The 22,087-nt window shown below is 44.2% G+C and overlaps 1 protein-coding gene and 1 long non-coding RNA gene across 2 annotated transcripts in view; one reads left to right on the forward strand and one right to left on the reverse strand.

Annotated features, from left to right (window-relative positions):
• The window catches only part of LOC111251135 (uncharacterized), a 36,425-nt gene extending 18,509 nt beyond the window's left edge, over positions 1-17,916 (reverse strand). Inside the window, exon 1 of the mRNA XM_086990039.1 lies at positions 16,674-17,916. Coding sequence (XP_086846165.1) covers positions 16,674-17,043 — 370 coding nt within the window. The 5' untranslated portion in view covers positions 17,044-17,916. The remainder of the gene's footprint in view (positions 1-16,673) is intronic.
• On the forward strand, positions 1,812-8,531 carry LOC147755261 (uncharacterized). Its single transcript, XR_015328274.1, has 2 exons — positions 1,812-2,115; positions 8,316-8,531. It is a non-coding gene; the product is annotated as an uncharacterized LOC147755261 (long non-coding RNA).
• Positions 17,917-22,087: the final 4,171 nt, after the last annotated feature.

Below are 22,087 nucleotides of genomic sequence, written 5' to 3' on the forward strand. Positions count from 1 at the left end.
CACCGCTCTGTTCACAGTCGTCAGCGGTTATGGCGTCCGTCCGTTTTTTTTTCTGTCCGTGGAGCTGTTGCGGTTAGAACCACCTGTCAGCGTCGTGACCACTGACAGGGCGTATGAAGCAAGATGAGAATCTCCCGCAAGGGGCTCTGCAAATCGGTCAGATGATGCTCAGCGACCCCGTGCTCCCAAACTGACGGACCTCGACGCTTCAAAGGATATCAAGTAAACGAAAAACAACAACAACCGTAACAGCAGCAGAAGTCGTAAGAGTTGTTCGGGCGCGATATTCTCAATACGAATCAATAACCCCGAATTCAGCTGCGATGAAGGCTACAGGGGCTTTTGTCTTTACCTGCCACCTTCTGCCACAATTGCTTGACGCTTCCTAGAATTGCTTAAGCAACATTGCGTCGGCTGCAACTGTTCTTCGTTGCCGTCTAACTGTTGTCAGACAACAATTTCTGTCTGAAAAAAAGTCAATTCTTCCACTGACGTGGCGTCGTTCAATAATTGGGACCGCAACAAATAGATAATTCAAACTCGAAACGATCAACGTCGGGTTCACTTACGCTACGGTTATCGAGACTTGGAAGGCCGTCGTCCTCTGTTAGGCTTTTTCACTTTCCCTGGTAGCTATTGTCATTAGGACAGACGAATGAGGCCGATAGTTCGTTTCATATAGGTTTTTGATCTCGTCCCGATTTCCTTATGCCAATTCGAGATGGCTTTTACAAGAAACTAATGAAGATTAAGCGTCTTTCTTCGGGCAAACATTTGGACGGGACAAATAAAACGTGGAAAAGATAAAATAACACAGTTATCAATCTATATTTCCATTCATAATCACTGCCCCTCTCCGGTTCATGTTCTACCGCCGCCAGCAATATTAAACACATACAATCCACAAAAACCCAATTGTTGTTGCCGCTGATGCTGATGTAAAAAGCTGGGATGTTCAGAAGGTGCGATAATGTTGATGTTTCCGGCAATCAGTTACAAATGGCCCTGAGTTACGTTGGTGTTGACCAAGCCGGCGACCGGCACCATTTATTGGTTACTAAGTCATGTTTATATTACATGTATGAACAGCTTCCATTAGCGCGTGTATGGGATGCTTCAGCTTCGGCAGAGTTCGTAGTAGCAGTACTAGTAGTTGTAGAAAGGCAGGCAAAATGCAGGCTGACCATGGCGACAAGGTCTCTACTGGGAGAATCATAATAGGAATCATAGCAACAGTAACACAGAGAATAATGCAATTGCTGCGCCAGTTCGTTTGTCGTCGTGGTCGAAGTCATCGCAGCCATCATCAACGTTCGACAGATCGCCTGCTTCCTTTTTATTGTTGTTATCGTTCCTGGCGCTTGTTCCTCGCCTGATGACCGATTCTAGTAGTTAGCATTTCGGTCGCCATTCAGGGCCCTTGGATTTATAGCTGCCGACTACCACTATTAGCAGAAGCAGCACCACCATCGCTACTGCCGCCCCTACCAGCAGCGATGACGACGACGACGACAACGACGACGGCGGCGGCGGCGGCGGCGGCGGCAGCGGCGGCGGCGGCGGCGGCGGCAGCGGCCATGGAGTTGAGCAGAGCGGAGACGGCAATGGCCAATGGGACGTCGTCAATCGTTATGACTCCGCCCTGCGCCAAAGTCAACCATGATCGCAGTGATAGTTGCATTACTACGGCTACCATCACAACCACCAGCAAAAGCAGCGGTACTGCCACAGTCCGCTGGTGCCGCAAGTGTCGTCAGCAGCCGCAGAGGGAAAATCGAACGCTCAAATCGTTCGTTCCACACGATCAAGCCATAATAATAATAATGCTATTACACCTATGTATGTATAGATTTAATAGTCACTGCTGCTGCCGCAGTTCCCGCTCAGCGTAGTGCGACGTGGGCTCGTCGTGCCGTTTGCTGTTGCCTAAAATGTCAGCAGTGTTTGTAGTAATAAGTTTTCGTTATTGTGTTAGAGTTGCGCGCAGTATCGAGCGACGACAATGGCTACCATGGACAGACTTAGTTATCGGCGGCAGCAGCTGTCCATCGGTTGGTCGGCTAGTACCCACCCATACATGAACTCGCCATGCACTATGCAATAGAAATAGTAAAGGTAATCGTTATGCAATAAGCATTGTTTACGGCACTGCGAGATCTACTGTTTTTTCATTTACTGCCTGCTTCGGAGCCTCCTCTTAACTGGCCATTTAGGTGGTCTGTGACAGTTGTTTTTCTCTCTCTCGTTAATTATAACCGTCGTGAAGTCTATGCCATTGGTCAGTTATAAATTTATGCACGTACATACCGTGTCAGCTTGATCTTTAATGTCTGTTTAGTTTACGTAGCACGATATGGCTACTATCAGCGATATCGTATTGATGTCGCTGCGATCGGATATATTAGCAACAGTAGCGCCAGAAGCCGTGTATAGCAAAAAGTCTATTAAAACTACCAACGACACCTATTATTTCCATTTTTGTCGACGTAACTTAGATTACAATATGGCGGTTGGTGCCACTTCGCTCCTTGTGCCGAATGGCTGTGGGCGCAGCACTGCAACGTCCCAGTCAGTCCTACAACAGCGTTTCAGACAATCAATAAATCATTGACGCAGCCAGTCTGTCGGCCGTCATTCAATTTTATTCAAATACTATAGTATTATATATACTCGCCATTACAATTAGAAACTCAGCACCTGTCGGCTGATCACGGGAGAGAAAAGTAGCAAGTAAAGGAAGAAAAATGCACAGATAGGCAGGACCTGGCAGTCGCTGTGATGCCTGCGACGGCAACAACTGCTTTTGCCAGTGCAGTCGGTGACTTCTCGAGACAACGACAACAACAGTAGAGAATTCAATCGGATCGGCCTAATCATTTCCCTGTTACCAACAACAGGTCTTGTTTTCCTCTTCTTTTTTTTTTCTCTATTATTGTTACGGAAACTAATGCGTATCCGAGACAAAAATGTGTCAGATGTCGTTACGCTGTGGGGGCCGGAGCAGTACGTTTCGATGGACACTACAACAGGCGCTCATTCAATAGCAATTCACTGGGTTTCCTTTGTCAATATATATATATGTATATAATCGTGAAAGATTGTTGTACTACGTGGCCGAAACAGACTGACTACGATTTCTATGTCGTTGGCCCATATAGCGCCACAAGGTAAGGTTACACGGGCCAGAGGTGGAACTATACGAGCTTCTAATGATGTCGCGTAAAGCTAAGGGTAAAATGCTTTTCTTCTTAGAAATGGCCGTGATTATGGTTAGAGAAGTCGATGCTTTTTAATCATTCACTGACAAATTGTACAAATCAAAGGTGATGATTCGACATGTGCATAATGTTCTGTGTCGTAGCAGATGGCGGAACGTCAACGAGTTTTATTTTGTTTGTTGTTAAAGAAAGGGGAGACTGTACCGAGGAACGTAACGTTCTCCAAAGTGGATTTGATCAGACCGGAACCTATTTAACTACTGTGGTTGTGCATGATCTTGGTACGAACAATAACCCACGGTAAATCCGGCCATGATTACTCGCAAAGCGATACGTGTACGGACGGTGCCGTTTCGTTCGAACAATGCGTCATGCCAGTAAAGTCTTCGAAATTTCCTTTCGGAGCAACGAGTGCAAAACTACAAGGTCATAGTTTGACGTGTATACACACACGTACTGCTACTAAGCTAAGTTGTACTCTGAAACTAGTTACCACTTCGGCCTAAAACATCGACAGTACCCAATCTCGTATATGCTCGAAAGGCAATCGATCCATCTGTCCCATCTAGCCGCTAGGACGGCGGTGCAACACAACTCATAAACTCAATTTCTATAAACTTGCGTTTGGTTAAAAATTGATTTGCCTGTGAAAATGTCTGTTTGGAAGAGGCGAAAGTGCAGTAGAGAATGAGGTGGTTATTTTACTTCTTCATTCATCATTCAACAAAAGCCGAAAAAATTCTTTGCTGTCCCATACGGTTCCACCTTCCCTTATATATATATGTGTGTATATAATTGCTAAACGATGCATGCATGGGAATTCATATGTGATGCAAAGGCTGCAGGATTATGTGGTTACTCTATATCTGTGTTTTCTGTTAGGAAAAACAAGCTCGACCCGATATGCATATGAAGCATGCAGACTTATGTAAATCTTGCCACCTTGTCTAGATAAAGAACAGGGCATTGCCCAAGGGTCCTCTCAATGGTGTGCGCATCTGCGTTTTTCCTTCGACGCTATCAACCGATAAGTCTCAACAGGCGAAAAAAAAAGACAGGCGATTTATAATTCATCAGCCAATGCGCAGTAGTGCCACAGAATGTCTCAGATTGGATCAGGCCATCGAAAAAAACAACCGTTCGTGCACGTAGTTCATTAACGATGATGGCCTTCAAACAAAACAAAGTTATATTAAAAACTTCACCATGTAGTCGTTCCCCGTACTGTACAAAATAAGCGTTTGCTTGCCCTAACGCACCCTTCTATGTATATATGAGTACTATGCGTGATCACGAATAGTTTCTACTGTGTAGCCAAACGCTTCCTGGTTTTCGCCAAAATATTGCAAATTACATACAGATTATTATTATTATTCATTTATTTTGTTCTCATTGTATTGGTCTCGCCGGCTTCCTTGCGTCAACAAATTAACTGCTCACATTCTCTCACAGGATCAGGACATTAAAGCCAATACAAATGCTAAGTTGTAGCTTGCTGTACCCCACAGGCCCAGTGGTAATAGTGGTACGATCTGTCCATCGCGTTCGGGCCCGCTTACCACTGCAAAGCTTATTGCACTTCAGGACTAGCGTTAACTCATCGATCAATTCATTTATCAGTCAATTAGACAACAACAACAACACTAACAGTCCGTTTGTCTGTCTGTGTGCCTATGGCTTAGGTAAACCTTTGCCTTATTCCTCCTCTAGCCGTCCTGTGCTTGACAAAGCACACAAACTATTCCACATTGCTTAACAAGCTAATAATAATCTCTTCCTGAAGATTTCTAGCGACTGAATCGATTGCTCCGATCTAACAGTTGCCTGATAGGGTCACGACGGGTTCATCTGGAATAATACTAACTGTTATCACGAGTACTGTCGACGTTCATAGCAAATGGCTCGGTATTTGAAGTCGGATAGGGTTTCGTATCTTGTAGTTTTTTTGACGCTATATGTAAAATTATATTCCTATGCTTTGACTTAATATGATAATTTAAGACGACTTTGTTCAGCATTTGTCATTAGCCAATGTCTATTAGGGACGTGTACCTTCAGTTATGCACACATGCCTTTAGGTATGATCACGTGGCCGTTACGATCCAAAGAGAGCCTTCTTTGACAAATGCGCCCTATTCACTGAATGTAGATTGCTTTGAAATACTTGAAAATTCCCAGCAGTGTTTGTCAGATACCCATTTCGTATAGCTACATTCAAAAGAGCTGTCGCGCCTAAATGGCGCCCAAGAAAGCGTCAGCTTACATAAGAAAATCTTTTTGGCTAAGAATCAGGCCATTCCTTGTCTAGCCCTGACATGCAATCAGCCTGCAGAGCAATGGTTAAGCCAGTCAGAATGTTAAACGGACTATACGTTTGTTGATGCATGATATTCCGACCTCGAGTTATTAGAAAACGAACCGTACGAAACTCGCAAAGGCTTTAAACAAAAAGTAGGACGAGCTCGCTTTTTTTTCTTACTAAAATAAAGCTTTATCTGCCGCTGCTGTTGGCATTGCAGAACAACTAGCATCTGCTTTTTTTTTATCGGCATTTCTATTTACTCCGCTATTATAATATCCTAACATCTTACCTCCGAACGAATTAACCACACGACACCGATAAGTAATTCATATTGTTTTTTTTCTTCTATGTTCATGCCCGATACGTGTCCGTAGAGGTTTATCGATTGTCACGTATCTTTCAAACATTCGAGCCTGGGCACAAAGTTGTGGGATGGATCATGGCTGTTAAGTTCTACTAACTTCACACAGACACACAACAGTTGTTCACGAAATCTATTAAAATTCATAGCACCCCACTTCTAAGCTATTCCGCATAGCCATCAGGAAAGCTACGAATGCTTGCCTGAAATTTCCCTTTGCCGTGATTTAACACACTGAAGACGATCGTTATTCCAAACATTTTAACTTCCATATGTTTTTCTGTTATAGAAAAAACAACTATATACACTTATTCAATTCACAGCAGGTATATTTCAGGTAGTTTCAGCTTAATTTCCTGCCTAACAGTGGATAATCTCTATTGAAGGTCGCACAGAAACCGTGTTGCCCATATCACGATAACGGACACTTATGCTATCCGTCAACGTTTGATGTTGGTAAATATTTGCCCATTGACGCATCACTTAATCTTGACGAAATAGTCATTGTCAAACTGTTGATTCCACAAAATCTTTCAACTTTTTTTTTGAGCCTAAATGTACAGTCAACGTGAATCAAGTTATTTTTGTAGGCTGCTGTCTGCATAGATAAAATAGTCCACCCTCATACTAATGTAATCTTTCATTATTTTGTCTTTCACTTGTATACATGCAATATAAATTTTTCCAAACGGACCTCCTAATTGTAGCGTAACAAGTGCAATGGAATTATCGCGCTAACCTGATTAGTAGGTCTACAGCACTAGCCTAATAGAACACATTGAATCTAACAAAAAAAAAGGAAAAAAAACACCATAAAAAGTGCTTTCTTTTTCGACGTAAACCACGGCGTTATGTTTTTCGGGCGCACCTGTCACAACAATGTCGTCGGTCCGCCAAGAGCTTGTATTTAAATCTAGAAATAGTATGGCTGTGCTCCATTGCTTTGTATGTGTACGTCGCATGCCTTTAACGAAGGGCATGAAATCGCACGAGAAGTTGCCTTATGGCGTATATCGACAATTTCTTACAAAAAAAAAAAGAGCACATCAGAAGAGTCGATCGAGCCAGCAGCTCCTGACGCAGAAGAGCTGGACGTTGCGGCCTGTTGCTGATCAGGTGATGGCGTTTCGGCGCTTTGGAGCAGTGTTACCGCGCGGCTAACGCTTACGGCCATCTGGATGATTCCCGACGTCCCACGCGTCCCAACGGGACACAACCGCCCCCAGATATATGGCAGACGACGCCTTTCGGTGAACTCTGTCACGTGATAACGGTTCGAATGGCCTATTGCAATGGGCAGGGAAGTTAGGACGGGTAAAGTTAACCGGTGCGCCCCCGCGGCCAAATCATACCACAGCCTCGGTAGTAATTGCAGCAGCACCAACAACAAAAATAGCACCAACGGCAGCAAGCTAGAGTACTGACTATTCGACGTTCGGTGTCGTCGTCGAACACCACCATCTATTGGGACATCGCCTTGTCAATTACTGGGCGATTCTCAGCAGAGCCACGACGAGAAGAACATCGGACATCGCTTCGCAGAGAAAACGATGAATAGGTTTACATTGGCAGATACATGGCGCACTACAGCTGATGATGCACAACGCGATAACCCGAGTTTGGGACACACAGAGAGAGATAGAAAGAAAGTATTAATACGTACAAAACGACAAGGAAATGTTATTGCTATGAGTACCAGCGTGTGTATGTGAAACGTATCGGAACCCTAGTGACGAAACAACCTAGTGATCATTGTCAATGTGCTTGTTACGCTCCTGCTAGCACGCAAAGTTTTCCTAACAGAACTTACGGAAAAGTTTGAAACACTAACACACCTTTGGTAAACAAGGAAGTGGCATATGTGTCCTTATGTTTGTTTTAAGTTAAGCAATGCCATATGCACAATGATAGGCATAACTCTGTAAATCTAAATGGGTTCTTAGCCTTCGCACGTAAATACGCATATATACGTATATAATTGTATATGTGTGTAGTTCATTTCCACATAATGACGAATGAATTAAGCACAGTATATGCCTGGTTAAAATTTAGCGGAAAATGACGACTGCTACGCATCGTCATAGTAGTACTAGTAGATGTTGGTGAAGGGCAATTTGGTAGATTCTATGTTTACGATGTAAGAAAAGCTTCGATTGTATGAAGTCCGTGCGACACAGTCTGTCGACAGCTATAGACTAGATTTACTTACGCGACGGCTTTTTCATTTTTGCTTATCATCAACTATTTACGCCTCCATAGGTGGGGCAATATCGTCCTTATTTCTTATATACAATCACAGATATCTTTACAGCGGTTATCAACAATGGTGCTAATGACGCATCTCTCTTTAAATTTAGTTATATACTGACATGTACGTATATAGACTGGCTAGGTGCAGATAACATAGGTGAACATTGTTTGGTTTACTTTACAGGGAGCCCTCTGCTGTGGGGTTGATCTTAGTTTGGAGACGTGTTAGTTCAGTCGCGTGCATCAAGTCTTAGTTACCACGTATACGGAGGGCTCTGTACATCGCACGCAAGCGTTAGCTAAATCTATTTTATCCACACATTATGCAGTGCGTCTGTGTAACATACTTCCTGTACTGAAACCAAGTTAACATTGAATAAAAATTTAAGAAATTGTCGAACCGGACATCTTTTCCCTTTCATTTTCAATTCAATGCACACGTGTATAAATACAATTTTTGGCCTTTCGCTTAACGCAACTTATATTCGGGGAGTAGTTTGAAGCAATCGTCGTCTTCAGCATCCTCTCCTCTCTTTAGCCGTTAGCTGAAGCCGTAACAGCCCCAACGACAGGAAAGGCAATATAACCTACAGCTCTCCTGACTGCTAATAACAATAATACCGGTAGGAAGCGCTCAGGGTATTTGTGTCAGTAACGAAAATGTAGTCCGCCTCACTTCGGCGGGCGACAACAATAGAATCTGGGTCGACATTATTGCGTTACCAGCTGTGGGGTTCATGGTGCTTGGATTTCGCATCTATCCGTCCTTTCCTGGTGGTAAGAAACCACCCAATGAAGCCCCCGACATAATAAGCAATAGCAGTACCAGCAGCAGTGAAAGACTGGCACAATCGAACAAAAAGGGTCGATCATGCTGATAACGATTGACGCTGACCATAATGAAAACGATCCGAATGCAGAAAGGGAAGATGACTATTCGACAACGATACCGCCAAAAGAAGAAAAATTCCTCAAAAACTTAGCGGAACCTAGGACATGTAGAGTAAGAAGAATTGAAGGTTCTAAGGAGTATATGGACGCATAGGTCCTAAAACAATAGAACAGAAATTAAGATATACGTTAAAGTGGAACTAGCCCAGTTTTTGAAGAAGGTCAGTGGCAGTCTAGCGTGATTGTGTCATGATAGCCATAGCAATGGTCGCGGTCGCAAGCGACTTCAATAAAAACGTAGTATCTAGATATTTGAAAAAATTTAAAAAGGCTAACCTTGAAGTTTTTTTCTTCGCCATGCTTTCCACACAAAACTACCTGTTGCCATCGAAGTCATTTCTGTCAAATGGAACCGAGTCGGCAATGAGGATGAATTCGGTGATAACCTGTTTACCCATAGTACCGTCACTAGGTAAGTGGCGTTAGGGGCGGACCTTAGAGTGATATTAGCGATGGGTCGAGTCGATACTTTCAAATTTCGTACTGCTATCAGACTGTATCGTCATTTATTTTCGGCAGTTTCAATTAACTAAGCACAAGGCAGAACACTTATTGTCAATGTATACCATTTAGTTGTTATGAAGACGCAAAACAGAAGTCAAACAGAATTATCAGAACTTTGAATCGATTGAATAGATGAACTTCGGTCAAGGAACTGCAGGAAAAGTGTTTAGAAGAAGCTGGCATCAGCTTCATAAAGAAAGCTAATATGTACGCGATTGTTTAGAGAACCTGTTTTGATAGATAATGAAATGACAAATATACTGCACCATTGCAACCTTCCTGCCTTGAGGTTTTTGACTCTACTGCTACAATTGAGTTGTTTTGTTTTTATACCTTTTGGTGTCCTTTTGTATTCAATTTCTCCTCACGCGAATCTTGTCCTATTTTATAAACCATACACCAATGAGCGCTGAATGGTGATCCTGTTGAAGTTTTATCCTTAAAACCCAGCGGGATCCCTATTTGGGATTGATCGAAATATTTTGTTAAATCGAATGTTTAATTTGATACGAACCGTAAAATATTTCTCAGTATTTGCGTTTTCATATTGCAGGAAGTTCGCTCACGCCGTCCAGGAGTCGGGCGATATTCTCAAGGTGTATTATAGGCCTTGTCTCGGCATGTCCTTTAGGTTTTAAACTTCATTCATAGTAGTTTTGATGTCGGAAATCGACCTCGATGCCGGATCGCATGTTGCTCATCAAAGATGACGATATTAGACTAGGCAATAGACCGTTCGGTAGAATTCAGAACGAATAAAGAGATCACACGGCTGAATGTACGTTTGGTAATATTCTCGCGTAGAAAGGTCTGTCCTACAAAGTTGTAGAACCTAGGCGAGTACAGGCGTTATTATATATATCAAAGACATGTTGATTTTATGCATACTTTGTCAATAACAATGGATTATGTGATCAACTTTGAATTGAGCCAGGGCAAACGCGAAGTAAAAGCCATTATTACTGATTTTATCGGTCGTATTATCAAGCAATGGATTCAGACATTCCCGGCGCGCCCTCGACCAAACAATGTCTTCCATACATTAAATCAAGAGAATGAACCACTATCACCTCCCAATAAAAAGTAAAAGCACATCATTGAGCTTGCTCACATTATTTAATGTAACGATACAATGGAGTGAAGGCATTTCAGTGCCTTCAGGCCGTGCGTGTAAGCTTAGGGGTGCGGATTCATACGCATCATTTCACTACCGCTCATTAATACGGCGAGCAGATTATTGGGTAGCGGGTATTCAAGAGGTATGGGGGGTCAGGTGCGAGAAAATTGATCATTATGGGTGTTGTTTTAGATGGCCTTGAGCGATCGCTCGTAGACCCCTTTTTTTTGGGTTTCATATGGTTTAGTTCAGGTTCCCAGAATGATACTATAATACATACGAATAGAAAATGCTACTAATAACATTAGGGCAGTGGTGACGAAAACTACGACTACCCGAGCCGTTGTCGCGGTAGGTATTATTAGTCTTTCCGCTCGAGATTTCTCAGGCTAAGTGCCTTATATGTATCAGCTAGGTATTGCTTTTTTGAAATGATGCACTTAAAAGCAGCGTTACTTGGGCTTAATGACTGAAGGCATAAAATCGTTGTCAGCTGCCGTCGTTTACCAGGCTGTATTGTTTCGACACAACTGAATTTTACTTGTCATTTCTGGAAGAACTTCCGAAGGCGAGACCACTAGCATATATAGTATCCATTCGGCTGCTTCCGTTGCTATGGCCTTACCATCATTTTCCATTTCCATGCTTTTCAGAAGATTTTTTTTCACGTTTCACCATGGCCACCATCATAGCCCGCGTGCTGCTAACCGTTATTGTTGTTACGGACCTTGACAGTAGCGATAATGCTGCAATGGTTGTTGCCTAACTGCGACGGTAGTGATGACATACTTTATGGAATGAATGAGTTCTGCCCTCGTTGCTTCGTCACCTTCTTTGCACGCGTGCTGCGACGCTTGCGATCGTGCTGTCCTACGCCTGTTGATATCCACCTATCCGTGAGCGTATGTGTGCATCGTTCTCGGCGTCATTATCGTACAACTATCCTACCACCGTTGTCTACTTCCACTAATACAACTACAACTGGCCCCGCTGCCGTCGCTTGCTGTTCGCTGGCAACAGAGGCATTCAGAGTTTCAGAGCCAGTGAGGGCGCAATGCGAAGCGCTATGAATCTAGAGATAGAGGCGATAGTAGGTGCTGTGTCGTGCGTATTGTCCTCCCGCGCGGTCTTACAGTTGTTGCCTCCTATGTGTCTTCAAGATATCCGGCTTTCCACCTGGGCTTAAGTCAGGTTGCGGCTGTTTCCACCAGCCTCGTCAATGCTTTCGCTCAGTTAGCAGAAACCCGTAGTGTTTTCGTGTCCTATTGGGCAACAGCAGCAGCGTGAGTGGCGACATTACTACGGAACACTACCTGGATTAAGCAGCGGACAAAGTCGGTGCTGTGGTTGCTACGATTTTGCCTAGATTAGCAAGCAAGGCCGACGAGTGTCAAACTAAAGGCTAAGAAGAAGGAGAGGAAGACCTACGAAACGACAACAACGAGGAAAAGCAAAAAGAAGTAGTGGGAGATGTTGGAAAGTCACGCTGACCCCTCGTTCCCATTTTTGCGGACTATTCCGGGCCGCAGCAAAACCCTAACCCGTCTGTTTCACACACACGTCGGTTAGTGCTGGGTCTATCATTCGTTTCTTTCTGTTGCTACTGCTGTTGTTTAGTAAGCGACAACGTTACCATCTGTCACAGCCCGGGGCAGCGACAATTGCGGCCAATACAGCAGACCAGCAGATTACAGGAGACAGGCAGAGGGAGGGCAAAGGCAGAGTTGCAGACTACGGTGACGGTGGCAACTACCTCTGCTACAATGAGCACGCGAGCTATCGCGCACGCAACGCAGAGATAGGCGGAGAGAAGCTAAGAGACCAAGAGAACGCGGTACTGTCCTTGCTGCTGTTCGATACGGGACACGGGCCCACGACGATAACATATTGACAATCAAGTAGACAACACGCGGGAGAATATGGGCAGCAACACGAGGAAAAGAAACGACCGACACTGAAGGCGGCTAACAGCCACGATGAATGATTTTTAGATAGAAAAAAAGCTAAATATCATCTCCCTTCTGCCGAGGAAAAACAACACTAACCGAAATATTTTATGGATTTATTAAACCAACTCTGTTGATATTATTGTGGGCTTCAGGAGATCGTAATAGCTCAGTAGTAGCTTCGAGGTAGTGACCGCCGCTCAAAGAGGGTGTTTGCAACAAGTAGACAGCGATAGGTAATAATTTAGGTATTCATTTTATTACGACTTTCCGAATAAATCAACGCAGTTTTTTTTTTTACAGCTAACAGGTTTGTAACGGTTTATGCAGGTTTCTAGGGTTTGTCACGAAGATCGAACACAACAAGCGCATACTCATGCGGCAGATACACAACAGTTATAGACATGCATAAGGGAGCACTGAACACAAGCATCTGTACGTAAGCAGACATGCGTAAAAGAAAAAATCGCGCACCTTCAATGAACCGACTGAGCAATCTATGGGTTTTCCTTCTTTGTCTCTTGTTTTTGCTTTTGCCGGTGGATAGTGGTGGTCCCCGTGTCATAAGTAGGACTCGGGACCGTAGACGGACCCTGAACCCTGTGAGTTCGACGAATGAACGTTTGTGTGCCAGGACGAAGCCCTAGTTGTTGGCAGGTAAAATACCACAATTGTAGGCCGACTTGACCCTGTTACCTCTGTTGTTAATAATCGTACTGTTGCCTCGTCAATGTTTTTGTTGGCTCTCAGGCTCTGCTTTTTGTGGTGGCAGTTAAAACGATACTGCTCGGCTGCGCCGCGATGATCTGCAGGCGACAACGTGCGCGGATGAAGGTAGGACAAAACAACAGCAACCACGGAACGCACAGGCCCCCAAACCTAGCAGGTCGTGCTTATACACTAAATCGGTGTTGAACGATGGCATAGAATTTCGAAAATCGAACTGTGCGAACGTTGTTGTCGTTGTTGATCCAGTGGCTGTTTTTGTCGACGATAGAAAGTAGAATAGCATATATATATATACATATATATATATATTTTGTACGGGGTTGCGTGAGTACAGGGGACAATAAGTGGTCTAAAAAAAAGTACTGAATAAGCAGGATGGCACAATTCGGTTAGAAGTTTGATCCTTTTTTACGGTTATACACGGGATTTAATTGTGTATTTCCTTCTATAACCCGTGTCAACCCATTTGTCAACTCGATAGATCTCTATTGCGTTGCAGCAGGCAGCAACCGATGAGACGAGGGCGGACGAGAAACAAACTGAGGCTGACTTAAATTATAACAGCGCCTAGGCAACGGCGTACTGTTACATTTAGCCATTCATCTGTGAATCGTCGTCATTAAGAAGTTCCATTAAACTGAAAAACCTTATTGATTATCGGATAAGCAGAAACGAAATGTCTAAATTAAATGTACACACATATATATATACCCGGATCGTTTTAACACAAATCATCATAGAAATCTGTAAAGTATGCACTCCTTTCACTTCGATCAGCGCTTGGTCGCAGCGTCTTCGAACAGCATCATGCTATAGTAATACAGAGGAGCATCGTATCATATTTTGTCGCCGATCCAAGAAGAAGCGGACTGCGTGAAGCTACGCGATCAAATTGGAACAGCTTTTATACAAACTATGAGATGCAGGACAATTTCACGGCCTCGGGAAAGACATTTCGCCTGGCTCAATCTTAGCGATGCCGACTAGTTACGGGCATTACCATCGTCGTTATTGACGCAGTTGCAACCCGAATGTATCGGGAGAAGCAGGACTCGTCTGGACCATGAATGCTCAACGCGGTTTATCGGTGGAAATTTCGTTCTTGCTGTTGCTGCCAGCGGACGGAACGACCAAATGTCATCTGACGCCGTCAAGAAGCATGGCGTAACGGCAATAGGTCTACAAGATAGGGCCAGTGCAAGTTAGAGCAGAGGAACTGAATCGAGACGCAAGACAAATCGCTTTAGCCGTTGCAGCTTCTCTAGATCCAACATCTCTTCTGCTCTCATCCGCAATAGCTGTTGCCGCCACAACAGCAACGAAATACAAGCATGACCAAGTGAGGGACGACAGTACACAAGCCTTGTGTTTCTCCTCCATTTACGCTAACGCTATCTCGTTTATCTATATATATATATATATATATATATATATATATACGTATTTGAATTTTCGCGCCCATACCCTGAACAGTCCATTCTGCTGCCTATTTATTTCGTTCACTTGACTTTGCGACTACTCAATAGCGAAGACCAACTCGGTGGGTTCGACGTGCTGCCACTATACGCGTAGACGCGGCAAGAACGACCGATTTCCTCAACGAACAACGGTCAACGATGTTGTACATATGGACGAGACAGAATGTTTAGTTCGACAATGAACACCGCATGTTTCACGTGACAAATAGTAAAAGACGCAGCAAATGAAGAAAGGTGAGCGAAAACGGGAAAAAAAAATACACGCCTGCAACTCGCGCAGTTTTAAGACAGATTGTAAATTCTCTAATGTTGTACGCTGTAATACTCTAATGTAACGCTCATGAAGATGGCGAAAAGGGGCATCCAAAGGTCCAAATTACATATGGGGACTAAGATGTATGACGTACGCAGAACACCATTCGTACTAAAATTCAATAAGCGTTATCATTACTACAATAGCCTATACATGAATAAAAATTTCGGGTATTCGCTAAACGTCCGTCTAGCAATTAGACCGACATGAACAGGTCGGTACAGCAAATTTATTTTATTTATATATATATATATATATATATATATTTTTTTTTTTAGTAATAGCAGATGATATATCCTTCGTTGTAACACAGCCGTCGCAGCCGGTACGATAACAAAGTACAGAAGTATTGTACCACTGTGGTTCAAACTCCCAGTCAAAATATGCCTCATCAGCAGGAAGAAGTAAGCAAAGCCCATAGGCAATTAGAATAGTCAGACGGAGAGCGACAGGCGTGTCCACCATTCGTATTGTCATCAACATCAATGGTGGGCAAGCCAACGGACGACCTGGAGAGCTTCCACGTTGTCTTCAACAGGAGGCCTGCACACGCGTAGCCGCAGAACATTACGGTCAGCCCTACGCACAGATGTTTCAAACCGTTCAAGATTCGAAAGCAACGAGAGTACGTCTGAAGAGCCTAAGCTAGCGTCGACTACGAAAGACTGCCGCACCTTTTTTTTTCTGATACTTCTTCCCCGTTTTCGAGTGCTTCGTCGTCGTCGTCGTCGTCGTTGTCGTCGCCGTCGCTCGAGTTCCTCTCCAGTTTGTCACCACCGTCGCTACCGTTACCGCTACCGCCGAGGCTTTAAGCCTGCCGTCGTTCGGGTGTTTCAAGAGGAGAGTGACGACTGGCGACTCCTTATGCGTAACAGCGACCCAATGGGCTATAGGCTGCAATTTGCCGCCTGAACTGCCTGGCCCCATCCATCTTCGGTCTCGACGCTTATCGAACGCGTGTCTCGGGCTTAACTCGAGAGAGAGCTCATCGCAGTAAAGCAATGCCTCAACACTTCAAATTTGACTGCTCACTCTACATATATCTAAGTAGGTACAAAGATTTACTTTGGAAAACCTTGGCTAGTAACTACAACACCTGGCAGCCGTTGGTAAAATTGTTATGTAACGTAAGCTGTCCATTAGCAAGGTCTTGCGACCAAACCAAATACAAGATCTCTTCTGTTTTCTTTTGAAAATATAGATGAATAGCGGTACTTTGCCTTCCGTGATATACTTACGTGTAAAATCCTGTTTTATTTCCTTTTTTTCGAATCACATACTTAACGTGTGCAATCATAACACACATCAAGGGATTTTGATAGGTCAAGGAAGTCGAATAGGTCGCTGGGCGAAGCATAATATCTCGCCATATAAATCACTTACGTATGTACTTCTACATAGCTATGAACATCTACATATTACGGTGCTCATGGTAATACAGCACATACGTCACCTGTTTTCCGCATTCAGCTAAAAACAAACTTTAAGGATCACCTAGACGTACCGTATCCTATAGTCTGTAAGGAGGCGCATCTTCCTGACATTCCGCCAAGTAGCAAAAGTTCTTCCGTTTCTTGAGAGTCCATGATAACCATATCGCTCCATGATGAATATCCGTTAAGTGTCCCATTTGAGCTTTGTCGCCACACCGAGGCAAAGTCGGGCCCAAGTGAGGCCAGTGTGGGGGCGGAAGTCGCTAGGCTCGCATTAAGTGGAGGGCTTTTGCTTCCCAGAGGGCCACCTCCACCTGGTGGACCTAGAGAGCCTAATGAACTCCCGAGCGGAGTAAGAGGCGCTCGGGCCGATACGACGACCGGTGAAGGTGGACTCCACATCTCGATTCCGCCGCTCTTCATCGGCAACACCAGCGGCATCGCCTCGGTCACGCTTTGGAGCACCAGCGTGCCGTGATGTTGGGCCGTCCGAGGACAGCCAGTGTTACGCACTCACAAAAATGTATAGTAGAACCGTACCGGAAAGGGTAACGGAGAGTGACACGATGGAAGTAGTGGTGAAGGCGACCGCTTTTGTTTCTCGGGGGTAACTTCCTCTTCTGAGTAAAAGGCGCGGTGCCTTCTATCCAAACAAACAACTACGCTTATCCGAGGGAGTCATGTGCACAATGGTTCGCAATGACACTTGTCCACAAAACTTGGTTTATATACATGGGGAGACATTCAACTTCAGCACGATCACCGCAACAACAACACCAACACTTAGTTAACATCAAGAGTCGAGGAACGCATATACACAATAAAATCGCATATTTCTTCGTGGCAAGTGGTAATAGGTAGTTGCTCTATTGTCCTTGATTGGTATGTGGCAAGGCCTGAACGTATTTGTCAACGTGTCGCAAGTAGTGTAGTTTAAGGTGTTTGTTAAAGAACAGTATCGATCACTATTCCTTTGTGTTAACTCTTTGCCCACTATATTGCTGCCGTCGACCACCGTTGTACTAACTGTTATGACACGGAGGACGTGTGCACACGTGTCAAGCAACTGCAGCTGCACACTCCGTGCGCCGATAATGGTCAACCTATTAGGGGTCAACCTATTATTAGAAAAAAGGGATACGGCTATCGGTGTTTTTAGAGCTTGTGCAGCACAATGCGTGCATCCAGATCGTCGACAGCGCGTGCCCCTCCGTCTACTTTCGCATTCGCGCGCGATCTGAGCGACTCGCGCCGGTGGCGACGGCCGCAGCAGCAGCGCGTGAGCCGGAGACCCGCCCGCCGGGAGAGGAGATGCCGTGCGTCGGGCAAGGGAATCGGCACACTTGGCCGGAACAAGCGCGCCGCAGCTGCGACAGCAGCAAAACGATCAAAAAGCCAACACCGTAAACGAAGTGCCGACAGAGATTACGGACGAACGCGCGACTGCCGCCATCTTCGTTTATATACGAGTCACACAGTTGTAGATGATATTGTGCCTATGATGGCGTGAGCTTTTATTCATGGTGCTAAGGGGCACCGATCGATAGATACAATTGCCTGTTGGATGTGGCTTCGTTGCTCTGCTGCGGGTGACAATGAAAAAACAACAAAAATGCGGAAGGATTTTCTTAAATTATGTTACAGCCTCCGGCTCCCTCCAGTAGATACGCAACATGAAGGCGTAGTCGTCGTAGATTAAAAGTCAAAGCCGCATGGACCTGCAACATGTCGTCCTTCAGTAGGCCAACTATGTCCATTATGAGGGTAAATAGATGGTTGTCAGTGTGGGATGTGCATTTTTCTCCCATACACCATTATTAAAATCTGGAACTGCTTGAACCTCGTTTGGACGCACTGTCAATTTGGCAGCCACCATCGCCATTAGGCATTGCCTAGACGATCTTCATTGTTTCCTCTTCACTTACCACATTCAAGTTACGAATTCATTTTTAAGATGTCGTTCATCAGTCATATTATGCGAAATTGTATTCTAAATTGTTTTTTTCTCTTTGATGCTAAAACGATGTCATCCTAGGCTGATTTGGAGCATATTATAATTTCTTTTCTGGCAAACTATCGCTTCTGGCTCTGATTTAAAACACAGGCCCAAACTATACTCAAACCCGGCGGACATATCTAACAATTGTTAGTCAAATTACATATTGGTGCCTATAAGTAATATGGGTATCCATATATTTTTTTTGTCAACATCGAATACGCGCTTCCGTTACGTGCACTTGCGTACCCATTGCGTGCCGACTACAACATTTCCCCGAAACCGTTGTCGTCTTAAGTCCTATTCGTCGTGATTGCCGCCACACATCGACAGTATCGTCGTAGACGTTAACAACAGCTGTCGTTCATGATTCTTACGATGGATGTTCGACTGTGGGGTTCAGCGTCACCGCGTGTTCCTTTCACATAAATAGTAAACATTCATACGCCAGTAGAATGTTTATGAACGGCTATCTCAATTTATCAAAGAAGCGATTCGTTTCAAAAATCCAAATAACATAGAATTTTTGCTTAGAGAGTACGGCGTGGTATGTACTTGCTACTCAAGTGAAACTTTCCTAAGACATCTCTACGATTCCGACGGTAAAGGCAGACCCAAAATCGAAATACGTCAGGAAAAGGTGCATGAACGAATCCAGCTGTTCATGATTCGCCCGTGATTATTCATCTAAAATAGCATAAAATTTATTGCCTTATTAGTATTATTCCCATGCATTATAGCTGCTGCTATGTTTGCTAAGAGGAACTTCGTTTTTGATATTAAAAAAATATGTCTGCATTTGTTCCAATTTGTTTCTTTCCGCTACTGCTGCCGCCGCCGTCGGCGTCTCCCGATGTTCCAGCGGTCCGCGGTCGTCCCCTCTCGCCGCATCGTTTCCCCAATTGAACTGTCTCACGCGAGCTCGCAAGTGTTGTGATCAGTTGCCGCACTCCGAAGAGTGGCACTCACGAAGTTCGTTCACTTCACAACAGCACTAGAATTTGCACCGCGCGCCCCGAGTATCCGCCACAGGCAGAGGCAGATAGTATCAGCTCAACCTGCCGTACTATGATCGTCGGCTTCTTTACACTCGTGCACACAGACGTGAGCAAGCCCATTTGTCTTCTTGGGATCATTCTTAATGGCCTCCCGGATCTAGTTGGGCTTCTTTCGCTCCTTGCAACTCTTGCAGAATTGCTTTCGGTCCTTTGGCTGTGGCTATATGTACAGTATTAGCTGCTCAGCAGAGAGTGATAAAGGGAAAAAATGCAACACGGGCTGCGCAATGCACACACCGGTACGTATCTGACCCAATGTGTGTTGCGCAAGTGTACGAAGCGCGTATTTTTGTGTATACGTGCATGTTAAAACTGCTACACCCAGACAGATTTTTCTATGTTATATACCGAAATACTCTTGTTCAACTTTGATCACTCTCTGCTTATCCTCTAAGTTCTACGATAATATGGCTACGGGGAGAGAGCTAGTACAGATACGATGGCAGCAAATATTTAGAACGGACGTTAACCGGTGTACCAATAACCGCTTCAATCGACTGGGTTGCTCCGTCGATTTGCAAGTACACGGCAGATTCGATGCGGCGAGAGCAGCGTTCGTTTCCACCTGGAAGGAATGGCAAAGAGCGGAAAGAACGAGCAGGGCCAGGGATTTTTGTCCATGTTGACAGTCTCGAGAATCGGGCTCTTGCCGTCATCGTTCGGCGATATGAATATGCCAAAATAGCACCCTGCTGTACATGATTACACGAAGGGACTGAATACCACCCCGATTCGATTGAGCATTATTAAATACGGACGATGGAGGAGATCGGAGCAAATTCTCTCGAGTTTTTCATACTGAGATCAGTCGCGCAGTATAACACAGGGGCATCATCACTCAGAAATCGCATTCGACTTTACCTGTACAGCGCAGCCGTTAAGCTAAATGGATGTTGGTCGATGGGTCTGTCAGTCTCCTGTTACTCTTGTCGCCATTTATCGAATAGTAAGCAAATCATCAGTATGGCCATTAAAGTTTTGATGACGAAAAAACTGTTTTCTACAAACGCATACGGGCAGGGATAACCGAATGGACCCAAACAACGAAATATGTACAAGGACGTCATCACGGCTAATACTAATCTGCACGCTAAGAAAAAGCTGACATTTTGTTGTTTCTGCATATTCTACATGTTGGACACAAACTGCCTTTTTGAGAATGGCTATCACCGACCAGACTTCAACTAGGAGTCTGAAACTGCTCAGAGCAGAGACAAATCACAGCTTTTATTTGCAAGAAAAAATGTTGTTTTGCCGTTATGGTTTCGTCCGTATATTGATCGCAAAAAGCGATACCGTCTATAGTCAACATGTGCCGAGCATTTGCTGATGATGCTCGCTGCGAAGAAGCCTTTCAGATCGGAAAGCAGACTGCCAATGATTGTTCTGTATTTCATCGATACAATCGTCTCTTGCCACCATTACCAATTAGTTTTTTTGACTGAAATAAGTTTAACTTATTCTTTTTGAACAACAGTCAGTAGACAATTCAGAGGTTGAATCGGAACGGTATCTACCGAATGCTATCGAACGGATGATTCTTGTGGTATCATCGTCATCGTTAATGCAATGCATCGTTCCAATATCATCGTCGCTATCATAATTACTTAAATTAGAAATTGGACCGATAAAAAATCTACATATGTACATTTATCTATAAGATCTCGTACGCTTGTTCCAATATATATGTATACATATATGTGCCATTTAGGAGCGACGGCGACGGCAGTTCTCTCTGTTCTTGTGCGTGTGAAAAGACCGCTGATCTGGGTCCAGGGCACATAATGATGTACATCAAATTCGCGCCCTCCTTTAAAGTAAATTATGATAATACGAAAATAAAGTAAGACAAAATCAAATCGTGTAAGCACAACCGGCCGGTTCGATGCCATTTTCGACTCACATTAGGACAACAACAACAAAACCCAATAGAGCAAACGCGATAATAGCAGACGATATGGATATGTGTTCTACATTTCTATGCATTTATTCTGTGACCGTTGTCGGGTTGACTAGTCTACGGGCGAGAGTGGAATTGATGGTTTTAGCAAGGTTCATTATATATATAGAACGCTTGATTTCGAAACGCTCATGGGCATTCCTAGCAGCCAGACGTTTAAAAGTGTTTCTAATAGTATACAGCTCGTTGTAAGTAAAATTTAATTCTACTGACAGAGTCATTTTAGACGACGAAAAAAGGCCGGCACTTTTGGTTGATCACCGAGGAACTCCCGTACAGCCATGTTATCATCTGTTTGGGATGTTTACCACTAATTAGCTGACGTTGCACTTGAAGAACCTAGAGACAACACGTGACAGAAGCAGGCGGTTCCTGGCGGCATGACAAGGATCCGTTTCTTCATTCCTTTCCTGTTTGACATCAACAAAAAACCAAGTCGCATGAAACCATCACAATGGTTTCTGCAATGAC

The sequence above is a fragment of the Varroa destructor genome, unplaced genomic scaffold, assembly GCF_002443255.2.
Source record: "Varroa destructor unplaced genomic scaffold, Vdes_3.0 BEIS01000005.1, whole genome shotgun sequence".
Lineage (NCBI taxonomy): Eukaryota > Metazoa > Arthropoda > Arachnida > Mesostigmata > Varroidae > Varroa > Varroa destructor.